The following is a 12578-nucleotide window of genomic DNA, read 5'->3' as shown; positions in this document are numbered from 1 at the left end:
CTTTTAAGTTTGTACATCACAAGTACGGGCTTGAGAAGGGCAGCATAGAAACAAACAGATCTAAACAGGTTTCTTTATGTTTGTATTGTTTGTTTTATGTGTATGTTTTATCTACATTTCTAAACATCAACCTGTAAGCAACTCGTCTCTCTCCTATGTAAGAGGCCACCCATCAGTTTCTATCTAGCTAGCAGGGGAAAGCTGAAAAGAGAGCAATTTCCAGCCATCCATATAAATGATGCATCAGAAGGCAGTTACCTCAGGCAGCTTCTGAGGAAGCATCAGCCTAGGAAAGGGGTGGCGGGGAACATCCACTAGTCAACCAAACCAAAAAAGACTTCTCGGACAATTAACCTGATCTTAATAGTGTCCCTAGCTAGTTCACTCCCTGAAAATGGGCTGGAGAGCTTAGGTTGGAGGTTGTGTCTCAAATAAAGAGACTCTGGGATTTTAGGAATTTAGTCTGTATACAATTACTCTCTGCTTCAAAATACAGTAAACTGTACAGTAAGTTTTTGTTAGCAATTAGAATTACTACTAAATTATTAATTAAACTGGGAATATGTAACACTACCTACTCCGGATATTTTGCAATACCGTATTTATAAGTATCAGCAAACCGGAACACAAAATACACTTTTTTTTCTTGGTCTGGGAAGACAACAAATATGAAGTCTCTTGATCAGATTAGACTGCAGAGTTCAGACGCAGATTTTGTGAACTTCCTACGCAGGACAAATACAGATCTCGGAAAAAACAACAAACTAGCCTGGTCTTACCAGAAGACATCTGGAAGAAAACGCTGTAAAATCCCAGGGAAAAGAAGCGTCATGCTATTCAAATGTAGAATGCATACTGTCCACAAATCTTTTCTTCTCTCAATATTCAGTAGTGTGTAGCTTAAATACGTGGATAGTAAGTAGGAATTTTACTTCCAGAGTTGATGTTTTTCTGTGTGATATGTTATCTTTTTCCTCAAGTCACCTAGCTTCTGCTTTTCCACATATTAAGAAAATACTTGCTAAATGACAGCATACTAATGGTGTAGGTTAGCTGGAGTACATGAAAAGCCAGTATCTGTTCATGACAAAGTAAGACACAATGCTGTATGCTTTGCTGCCTCTTAATACAAGGTTTGAAAGAAAAATGAGTGAGTAGGTGAATCTGCGTAACTTTAAAAAAATGAAATGACAATTGAAAACATTTTCCAGCGTTTTCAAGACTAGCTTGCAGAAGTGAGTGTGATTTTTAATGATTTTTGCATAGAATACTCAGACTGGAGTTTTCCTGGGAAGAATAACTTTAGGCACAAAAAAGTTAAAATAAATAAATAAATAAATAAAATAAGCTTAACACTAACTGATAAAACATGGAAGAGAATTGATGGAACCCTTAGCATTTAAAGTGCTGAAGTCTTAAGTATATTCTGCATATTTTTGTAGTTGTTTAGTTCTGAAGTATTCTATTTTAAGAAGTGCAAGCCAGCTTTTTCAACATTATTGACTTACCAGTCTTAGGGCTAAAACACAGCTGCTCTCCAGCTAGAGTTCACAGCTGCCTCATCCATTACTACCCACTCCATCGCACAACAAAGGGCAATGGTTTTCTGTGCCTCAGGCCCCTTCCTTACCTACACAGGTAGGGTCGCCCACACCAACGCAGCGTAAAAACACTTGGACAGTATGTAGCTGATGAAAGTATTCCTGAATCCTCACCTAGATACTCAATTCTTACCTCTAGCACTAGTTTCGTGCTCTCCTGTTTCCCATATCCTTTCAAATCTCCAAGGATGTAAAAGAAAAAAAAGTCCAAGTCAAAATTCTCCTGCTCGGATGCCAACACCAGAACTAGTCTGAATTATTACCAGCCTGAAGCATCTTCTTGTACATTAACAGAACCACAACACCCTGCGACAAAAACGTCTAGTATGGCCACTACATACGTAGTGCATGTCTCAGCTGTGCCTTGTTTGGATGTAGGACAAAGGACTTTTTTTGGGGGTGGGGGAAAGAGGGGTGGATGGACAGTTTTGTAGAGGATTTATCTAATGGGTTACTTATTCTACAGACACAGAAAAAATAGCTACGACCTTTAATTTTGATCATAAGCATTGATATTTCCAAGGAAGGGCATAATTTGCCATGAATTTCAACAGAATTTGAGCTGACATCCAAATTAGGTAGCCCAAATTGGGTTGATAATCTGAACTAGGATTTGGAGGTTACTTTGACAGTATTAGCATGAATACCTTCAAAATCTTCTGTTTTGGCTGGCACTGTCAGTTAATTAAAAAAGGTGTGGAGCTACTTGAGACAAATCTTAATACCTTCCGTACTAAGGAGTGTCCTTAAAACAACAAGCAAAAAAACTGTTATGCAAGTATTTAGCTATGGCTTACTTTAAATTTGCTAAGAACACGATTTCATGCTACAGAGAGAGATTCTATGGCTTTGGGCCTTCTTGGAAATTTAACATTGAAGAAACCCTTCACAAGAATACTGCCATTATTTTCTAACAACATTGTGCATTCCCAGCAGCCAAAGCTGTTTGTTATCTTCAGGATATACCACAGAAGACTTTAGTTTTCAGCATCACTATAAAAGAGGAGTATTGGTTGATTTATGCTACTGTGGCAGCGAGGCGCATAATATTGGTAGGTTGCTGAAAATGAAGGAAGACAGGCCTATTAACTGGTTCCTTAATGCGACTTACAAAGAAAGGCTGATAGCACTTGCTTTGCTTTGTCTGAAGAGAAATTAAGCAAGTGGGCCACGGGGAGATCCTTCTGCTTAGTAAACAAAGAGAGATTAAGTTTTAGTAAAGACTGAGCCTGACTTTCAGACATGCATAATGGAAGGTTGAAAGGCAATAGACTAATTGCAACAAGGGAAATTCCCACTGAATATTAGGATTATTGAGAGTGACTGAACACTGCAAGAGATTGCCCAAAAATGCTCTAGAATAATCCTGAGTAGCCTGATGTAACTGTGAAGTTAGATCTAACCTTCAAATCCCCCTATCCTTTAAGCATAGGATTGGATAAGATGACTTTCAGAGGTCCTTTCCAACCTAAATATTGGTCTACAATTCCTCTTTCCAGCCTGTATGATTTTATGTGTAGCCTTCTTTAAATTACGGTGTGATATAAGTCCAGAAAGACATTGAATATTTCTTCTCAAGCCTTAAAAAAGGATTTAAAAGAGCATGACCAAATTTAAAACAATGATTTTGCGATCTTCACAGCTGCAATCTCTTTTCTGGCATGACTGCAATTTTGTTGCCTCAGAATCCACATAAACCTGTCAAGCCAGGGAAGAGGCTATCCAATATGGCTAATCAATGATACTTAGTAAATGATAATCTTCTCTTGCTGTCTTTCTTGTGGTGTGAATCACTTCCAGATGTACAAATTACTTAGGTAGTTGAAAACACCTCCATAAAGCAGCAGGTAGGGAATAGCCAACTGAGGTGCATCAGACAGTGGTAATAGCTTGGCTTACCTTGCAAATGAATGTATGAACTTGGCTTCCTTTTTAGTCTGAATAGCTGCTGCCTCCAGCAGCCTTCTCCTATGTGTCAGTCAAACTTTTTGTTGTTGTTGTTACAAAATGAGTTTCCCTTTCACTAATAAATCCAGGTGTGCTCTATTACTTCAAATCTGCAAAGTAACAATTTCTCAAATGCATTGCTCTTCTTCTGGAGGAGAAGCACGGTCCATGGTGGCCATCATCAGCCTCAATCCTCTGTGGGAATCCATGCAGGGGTTTCAGAGTAAGGTGCAGCCCTCACTGCTGCACAACCACGCCAGTCCATATAACACTGGCACCACACGTGAACTGCAAATCTTTCAGAGGACTTGAGACGAGAACGTATTTCATTTGTACAAAGGATTTTGAATGGGTAACTTCATAAACAGCTTCAACTGAAACGACTTATGTTGTAAATGACCAGTTTAAAGACCTCATACACCATCTAAAAGGAGAATTCCTCCTCACAAAGCTGACAGATACTAGCAGACAAGAGTTCGGTTATTATCCAGATTTTAACCAAAAGATCTTGAAATGCTACAAGCCTACAGTAGGTTTGCTTGAGAGAACCATTCCATACAGCTAAAGAAAAGTTTTTGCAGTTAAACCATTTTTTAAATACCAGAAGGTACACTTAAAATCCCAAGATTATACCCAAGTCATACTGAGCTGAAATACTCTGTTGCATTTCAGAAATACAGTGCCAGAAGTTGTCCGCGGATGCTGGCTCTTTGTAATCCGTTATGCAGCTGTACTTTTGCAGACGACATTTCACAAGAGACCAAGGCTAGGCAAGAGCTACTGCTTCCACTGGAAGTCTCTCAGAAGTTTTTTTTGTTTGTTTTTATTTATATTTTTTTGTTATTGCACATTCAAACCTTATTTGAGTCCCCTGGAATGCTGCTAGATACTAAGAAATTGCTGGGTTTGCCTAAGGTAAACACTTGCTGACTGCTTCAGCGCTGTGGTGCAAGTTAGCTCCCTCACAGGTCACTTGGTGAAACCTGTATCTTCCAAAGGCCATGGCAGTACAGTTATACAGATTAAGGTATGTATGAAAGGTGATTAAATTAACAAGGACAACTTTCCTGGAAAGCAAATTAGAGGGACTCCAAAAAAAAAAAAAAAATCTGCATAGGTGCACAGAGAGTAAACTCCAGGAAGTACAAGGAACAGCTGGAAAGGGAAGGACACATCTTCTACAGAAAACATCTGATTCTGCATTCAAACTTACTATCTTTTCATTAACAAGCTCCAATTTTAATTCAAATCAAACAGGAAGACAATAGTAAGCGCACACATACACCAAATCACAGAAATGTTGAGGATGGAAGGGATCTCTGGACATCATTAATCCCAACCCCTTGCTGAAAGTAGGGCTAACTACAGCAGGTTGCTCAGGGTTGTGTCCAGCTGGGTTTTGAGTCTCTTAACAGCATGAAGAAGGCACAACCTCTCTGGGCAAACTGTTCCATTGCTTGACCACCCCCAACAGCTTTTTTTTAATAAATAAATAAATAAATAAATAAATTGTTGTTTTATTTTCCTTCTTATGTTTGAGTAGAATTTTCTGTATTTCAGTTTGTGCCTGTTGCCCCACTGACGCTGCTGAGAAGAGTTTGGCTCAAGTCTTCCTTCCATCCCTCATCAGGTACCTACACACACGGATAAGTTTGCCCAGCCCTGACCCTTCTCATCTCTAAATTGAGCAATCTCAAATTCTCCTCATCTGCCAGATGTGCCAGCCAGTCAGTCTGTGGCCCTCTTCTAGGCTTGTTCCACAATGCCCAGATAACGGCTAATGGAAGTAATATTACGAAGAGGCAATTTCAGATTTTCTTTTTCCTTTTGAGATCTGTACAAAAACGATGTGAAGACAATGCAGCCTTTTTGAAGTAAATTAAGGTTATAAATTACTGGTCCTCTTTGTGATTATCATCTGTTTATCCTCGATGCCAGAACAAAGTCACTTACAACCTTTAAGCTCTACGTAAGTAGACGATTTTGTTAGGTAGATGAAAATTTGAGATTGTGGGTAGTAAAAGATTTAAGTGACCAACTAAAATTGAAGAGCAATACCCACAACAGAATATTCCTGGCATTATACTACAATGGCACAAAATAATTGCCTTAATCTCTTAGTTGCATTACTGAAATTGCACTTTTAGCCTTTTATCAAAATATTATTTGATATACAAACCACAAATTTATTAGCTTTAAAAATAAAACAACTCCCGCCTATCACCGTTCTCATTCTCTTTCCAGTAACCATAGTTTTGGAGAAGAGGGAGATTGTAAGGCACTTGAAAAGCCCTAATTAGAAATCAGGTCAACTGTAAAATAGCTGGAGCTTCCACTTGCACCTAAAATAAGACAGCAAACAAAAGGCCAGGATAAATCCAAGACGACATCCTCCATATATTCACTCTAATAATGCATTTCATTATACTACTATAAACCAAAATAAGCAATCCAGAAGAACAGAAATCTAACTCCTATGTTTCATTTCGACTCTGATTTCCTTCTGGATCTTTCTGAAAGTTTCTACTTTGACAAGCTTTGTACCTCTTGGTACCACAGTAAGTTGGGCAGTCTGAATAGAAAGAAATAGCAGCAATTACTTTGAGAAGTTTGGCTCACTTCCATGATGGAAAAAATGTGCATGCTCAGCACTCGAACTTCCCTGAGCTCATCTTGGCTACCTCAGAAACATTTTCTCACTGTCGCAGAGGCAGCGAACATACAGTTGTTAGCTTAGCCGAAAGGTAAGGAAGGCCACCACCTCAAGCTGAATCCCAACCTTTCTGCACCAAGTTTACTGCTGATCGAAGAGACAACAGAATTCCTTTTCATGAAGAGGCGTCCAACTAGGCACGGGGGGAAAAAAGTTGTGCTGTGGATTTCCCAAAGACCATCTTGCCTGCTCTGTAAGGTAGGTGAGGTATCATTTAACTCTGATACAATTGTATTACCATTGCATTAGCTGAAGAGAAGAATACAGGAGACAGCCATCACTGCAGCACACCTTGAGGACAGAGCTCTGCTCTTCTGCTACTGGATTTCAGTCTGAAGTCCTATTAACAAAAGCTGTTTTCCTCTATGCCTTTTGCTGATGGAAATGTGTCTTTTTTTTTTTTTTCCTCTGATCAAGCTTTTCCCCCTAAAGCACTAAGTACTAGCATCTTAAATTGTTCATCCTTAAGAGAGCATTTTGTTTACAATTTCAGTTCCTTTATTAAAGCACATTTTAAAGAAGGCTCATATTTCAAAGAGGACTAATCTACCATATGCACACCAAGAAGGTGACCCTGGTTCTATCATATTCCAGATTACTTCACCGAAGAAAAAAAGTATAAAAGTTTCACGTACAAATTTTCACTTTAAAAATAAAAAATGGAACTCACTGCCTCAGCGCTAAGCTTCCAGAACGATTATCCCTTTCACAACAAATTCTGATTTACCTTCTGACATTGCAAAGCGTACTTCTATGCTTTTAAATTTAAGGCAACTCAACATCCTGATTTATTTCTCTTTATTTTTAACAGCCACCATCCACTATTAAAGAGGGATATTTAATGAACCAAAAGGGCGAGCACCAAACGAACAACCAATGTTTCCAGCACATTAAAACAAGAGTGCTTCACACCATTTACTATGGTAAGGCCCTTTTCAAATAAACGTGTGACTCACTGTTTGTTTTCTTCACCAGGAGGTGGAGTCTTGCCATGCCCCTCCATTACAAAATCCTCATGTTCCATCTGCAAAGGCAAGCATTGCAGGTCAGAAATTGGTGGAGCAAAACGCACATCACCTAAAGTGGCCCTTTTCCATATGCAGCAACTTAAGGCAGCCACTTTATCAGAGCGACTGGTCCAGAACAGACCATGTGGTTTCTTAGCAACATATGTACATCTCCATCCCCATTGCTATGGTATCATTTTATAGCACAGTTCTCAGAAAATCTTACAAGGGAAGAAGAATGATTTAATGGCTATCGCAGGAGACTGATCAGTCAGGGTATCGATGTTCTAAATCTTGCTCTGTTATGGACTTCCTTCATTATTCTCAATAAGTACAACTTCTACCGCTTTTCTTCCTTATGTATAAAGTAGGAATTTAAAAAAAAAATAAAATTTTGAAGATATCTCTCTCTCTCAAAAAAAAGATTTTTAAAAATTGTGTTAACTACAGATACAAACTGCTGTAAAAGCTGCGTATTATTTGTGAAAAGCAACTTTATATGAAGGACTTTCACTGCACACGCACAGCTTAGTTAGTAGGGTAAAAAAAAGAGGCCTAAGGGAACCTCAAATAAATGCTGTTCCAATGACAACATAAGGTAGGCATTTCCTTTGGCTCACATGATAAAAGATTCCAAGGGCACTAGGAAGCTTTCTGCTTAATTGTTTGCTTTTTAAATACAGTTTTAGCATACATTTTCAGTAATTTCGTTGGCCAGAAAGGGGAATTACATTATATTTTATCATTAATTATGCACGCTTCATTTAATTACTTCATTCAGCCAGAAGTTTTTGCAAAGGTAGCAGAATATTATTTTTCTACAAAAATTCAACACATGCACTTAGTATTTTATACAAACATCCAGGCATACGGTTAGCAATGCTCTGCTTTACATGAAGTCAGCAATCAGGCCACACTGCGATGTTCAACAAGCCATACAACAAATAGAGCAAATAAATCATCGTCACACACAAATCCATGACCCCCTACATCACATTTGGGAATGGAAAGTAGAGGAGAACACTATTCAGTCAGAAAGGATAACATATTCTAGTTATTCAGTTAAGGAGGAAAACAAAACCAAACAAAACCTACACAACACAAACCAGCCAACCACTACCTCAGCCTTTCCCTTGTGTCCCTTCCTGAAGAAGAGGCAACTTGACTCATTGCTACCTTGATCCTGTTGACATGTCAAAAATACTGACAAAAAAACATTATGTGCACACTGACATCTAACAGGGCTAACAGAAATTATGTTATTTGCCTGCGTGGACACAGCCCTAAGCAAAATCACAAATGTACTGAGAAACCGAGACACTGTTAGCTGGTAATGACATCCTTGAAGACAAAGTCAATCAAGTAAGCATATAAGGCAATTTCACATTTGTGAGCATGTACCCAATGGGATCCAGAGTCAAAACAGTATTTTATTTAAAAGCAAAAGTTTGAAAGCAAAAGAAAAATTTGCATTTCCATTCCCTGAACAACTCGCATTTAGTCTCACCATATCAAACACACTGAAATCTGCTTGCACATCTGTCTATGTCTGCTTCTCAGGAGCTCTAACATCTGCACTCAAATTGCCAGGTAGAAGAGAAAGGTATTCCACTAATTGCATTGTTGTAGATGATAAAAAAAAGAAAAAACACAAACTAGGACAACTGGTAAAATAGCTACAGATTTGTGGCCACATCATAAAACAACATGGTTTTATTGAGTGAGAGTAAATGTGTAAGAGTTACTCCTATACAACCTGAATTTTAGCTTGTTTGCTCTATGTTTAGGTGGGTGGAGGAAAGCCTCTTGCTGATATGAGACAAGCACTATTCACATGAAAGGTAAGCAAAGGAACGGTTTGTGGCTAGTACCAGGAAGAAAACATAAGATACAATGTTTGTGAGTAAAGAAGAATTACATACAGCATGTATAATGCTAAACTAACGAGATTCCCATATAAAATAGAAATTCAGTTTAATGAAGCTGGAGATTGTAAAAGATTGAGTTTAAAGCTAGAAAGACTTTAAAGTCAACAAAAATTTGGAAAGGAATGGGAATTTTATCAGAACATAAACAAGAAATCTGGATGAGAACTGGAACATCTAGTAGATCACCAAGACAAGGCAACTGCCAAAGTATTGTCAATAAAACTGTTGCTTTACTACAAATTTTAAATGCTAGTGGCATAGCTCTTCAGGCAACATTGTTATCTAGTATGCACATCTATCAAAATTACCATTATAAAGAGGAAAAGTAAGCAAACAAGAACTACAAATACCCTGGGTTAAAAATAACATTCTCGTAGGTCTAGACACAATCTGTTTCAAAGCAACTAAAAAAAAAATTCTACCATCTACCAAAATGTTAATCAGTTTACTTCACTTCAGACAGCATGTAGAATTATCTGAAATAACTAAAATCTACATTATAAAAAATAAAGAAGAGGAAGAAGAAAAGAGCTAGGCTTCTTGTCACTTAGAGGAAGGCAATGGCAAAGTTTCTCAAGAGAAGTTCACAAAGAACATTAGTCACAGAGCAAGAAAGTCCTCATGAACATGGAAACTGTTGAATTCACAAAATAAAGATTAATTGGTAGATTTTCACTGAAAAAAAAAATAACAATGAAATGCCTCAAGACATGGGAACTTTAAGAAATTGAGTGTCAGGGAACTAGAATGAGCAACTGGACTGGTAAGAAAAACAGCTGGGTGGTCAGTCTCGGGGTAATAGTTAATGGTTGCACACTACCTGGATGCTGTTAAAACGTGGGATGCTGCACGGGTCTGTCCTAGAACTTGTCCATTAAACATCTTCATCGATGGCTTGAAGGACCAACACGGTGTACTCTGCTTGAGTTTTAAGCTAATACCACAGGCTGAGGAATGACTGGCTAGGAAGCAGCTCTGTGGAAAAGGCTTTGGCAGATGGCAAGTGGTTCATGAGCCAGCAGCATGCCCTGACAGGAGAAGCCAACAGTGTCCCAGGCTTTATTGGTAAGAGCCTTGCCAGTAGATGAAGGAACTGATTATTCCCTCTGCTCAGTGCTCAGTAGACCATATCTGGAATAATGCACCTAGTTTTGGGCCCCCCAAGAAAACACAAGAAACACATCCATGAAGTAGACCAGCAAGATGCTCAGGGGCTGCAGCACTTGCTGCATGAGGACAAGCTGAGCTTGCTCAGCTTCAGGACAGCTTTGGGGGGACCTAACAGCAACCTGCCTGTACCTACAAGGACATCAGCAAAGAACCAGGCTCACTGCCATGGGCCTGGGGGAACATGCACAAGTTGGATCAAGAGAAGTCTAGATTGGATATAAGAAGACTTGTCTTCACCATAAGTCAAAAAGTGGAAGAGGTTCTCCAGAGAAGTTCTGCAGTCCCCATGTTTCAAGGTTTTCAAGGCCAGATTACATAAAATCCCTTGTAAGCTGGTCTGACCTCACAGCTGACCCTGCTTTGATCAGGAGGTTAAACTAGAGCCCCCCTGAAGTCCCTTCCAATCTGAATTTCCTGGTGATCTTGTAAATACAAGGACAGTTTAATGTTGAGAGGTAATATACAGAAGAAAACAAAACACTACCAAGTTACCAACCCAGAAAGAACTGTCACTCCAGTATGGAAAGGTCTAAGAAAAATCTAAAAAAACTACTTTAGAAAGTAGTTAAATAATCAAAACAAAAAATCCAAAAATAAAACCACCCAAAAAAGAGAAATTAAACTATTCCATATTTCTATCATACTACTCTTCAGCAATGACTGTAGCAGATCTAGAGTATGTCTTTTTTTAGATTACTGCCTATGGGTAGCAAGCAGCTACTGCAGGCTTAGAAACCTTACACAATGCTGTAAGAATGAGAGCTCAGAATAAAGAAAGGTCTGAGGCAGAGAACAGATTTGACATGAATACAGCCCAGCATTTGGGCTTCAGATCTCCCTTAACACAAGACATATGACTGATGCATACACAAGGAAGTAGTCTGACGATGTTGTAACATGTCCCTCCTTCACGACCACAACATAAATAAAACCTAAGCTACTCAAAAAGCAACTTAAGATACACAATTAATTGTAAAGTATACTAATTAGTAAGCAGACAACTAACTTGTTGTACAAACATACCTTGCAACACTGAATTTTGCAAGTCCTTGTAGACTGCATGCTTTTATATGTCTATCTATACAAAGATGATGATTTATTTGTCTACTAGAGGATTACAAAACACAAGCAACATAAGCTTTTCTGATTCTGACAAGATCATGTTTACAAACTCAAAGGGACAGGGCTTTAAGCAACTGGATCTAGTGAAAGATGTCCCTGCCCACGGCAAAGGGCTGGACTGGGTGATTTTAAAGGTCCCTTCCAACCCAAACCATTCGATGATTCTCTCTACAAGGCTATTGCATAGGTCTGATTCAGCACAACCTCGTTTTGCAGAACTCTGCCTCTAATTTTCTCACTTGTCTGGATATGGTAAATATTATTTCATGACCAGTGGTATGCATTTTCACAATAAGCTTAGGAAGTCAGATTATGCATTTTCAGCTTTCCCTGACATTTGAAAGTCTAAAGCGCTTTACTGGATAGTTCATCTTAATTTAAAGAGGTGCCTCTGACAAACTGCCTTCTGAAAACAAAATTAAACTGACCAAAGAACATTCCATGGACATTATTTACATATTTTTTAAATTAATTCTTAGGGCCTAGGTAATTTATTGACTAGATTTACTTTTGAAATTAAAAAGTATATACATTTTTTTTAGGTCTTATTTCCCCAATGATAATAGTAGCACCCCCTTGCAGAAAGGATGAGAATAAGATATTTAAATTTTTGATTAAGTGACTACCTGTGAAAAGAAGAACAGCACTTAACAGCCAAAATGAGCTTGAAATATTTTTTTCTCCCCAACCACAGCTCTTACAAAATGCCTATGGACATTTCTTCCCCCCAAAAGTCTCACAGCTTCTCTTCAATCTGTCATCACGACATCATGTCCAGCAGTCTTTTCCCCTTCTTTTTAAGGCAGCAGGAGTCCAGACTCTTCACTATGTTTTAGCAATACACAGCAACCACATCAGATCCAGTAAACCACAAGCATTCTGAAGAGGAGTATTCAAAGTCTTCAGTCGCTTGACTTACACAACAGACAGAAGATTAACTTATCCTAATATGTAGAAATAGCGTGGAAGGTTCAAGGTAAGACAAAACTCTTCTATCTAGTGTATTTCTCCCAAGGAAAGAAGAAAAGCTTGAATAGCTGAGGGTCTTAGGCACGTTAGTTTCTCTTAAAAGGACTGCAGGGGGAGCCAT

The 12578-nt window shown here is 38.5% G+C and overlaps 1 protein-coding gene across 7 annotated transcripts in view; it reads right to left on the bottom strand.

Moving 5' to 3' along the window:
* The window catches only part of TNRC6B (trinucleotide repeat containing adaptor 6B), a 127259-nt gene that overhangs the window by 79210 nt on the left and 35471 nt on the right, over positions 1-12578 (bottom strand). For 5 of the 7 annotated variants that reach the window (XM_082769421.1, XM_082769420.1, XM_082769422.1 and 2 more), the window contains one exon: positions 7218-7285. The exons of the other annotated variants lie outside the window; for them this stretch is intronic. In XM_082769421.1, the coding sequence (XP_082625547.1) occupies positions 7218-7285 (68 nt within the window). The remainder of the gene's footprint in view (positions 1-7217; positions 7286-12578) is intronic. 7 annotated transcript variants of the gene reach the window in all.

Source organism: Aythya marila, assembly GCF_965140915.1.
Source record: "Aythya marila genome assembly, chromosome: 1".
Lineage (NCBI taxonomy): Eukaryota > Metazoa > Chordata > Aves > Anseriformes > Anatidae > Aythya > Aythya marila.
This window is presented reverse-complemented; position numbering and strand designations above follow the sequence as displayed.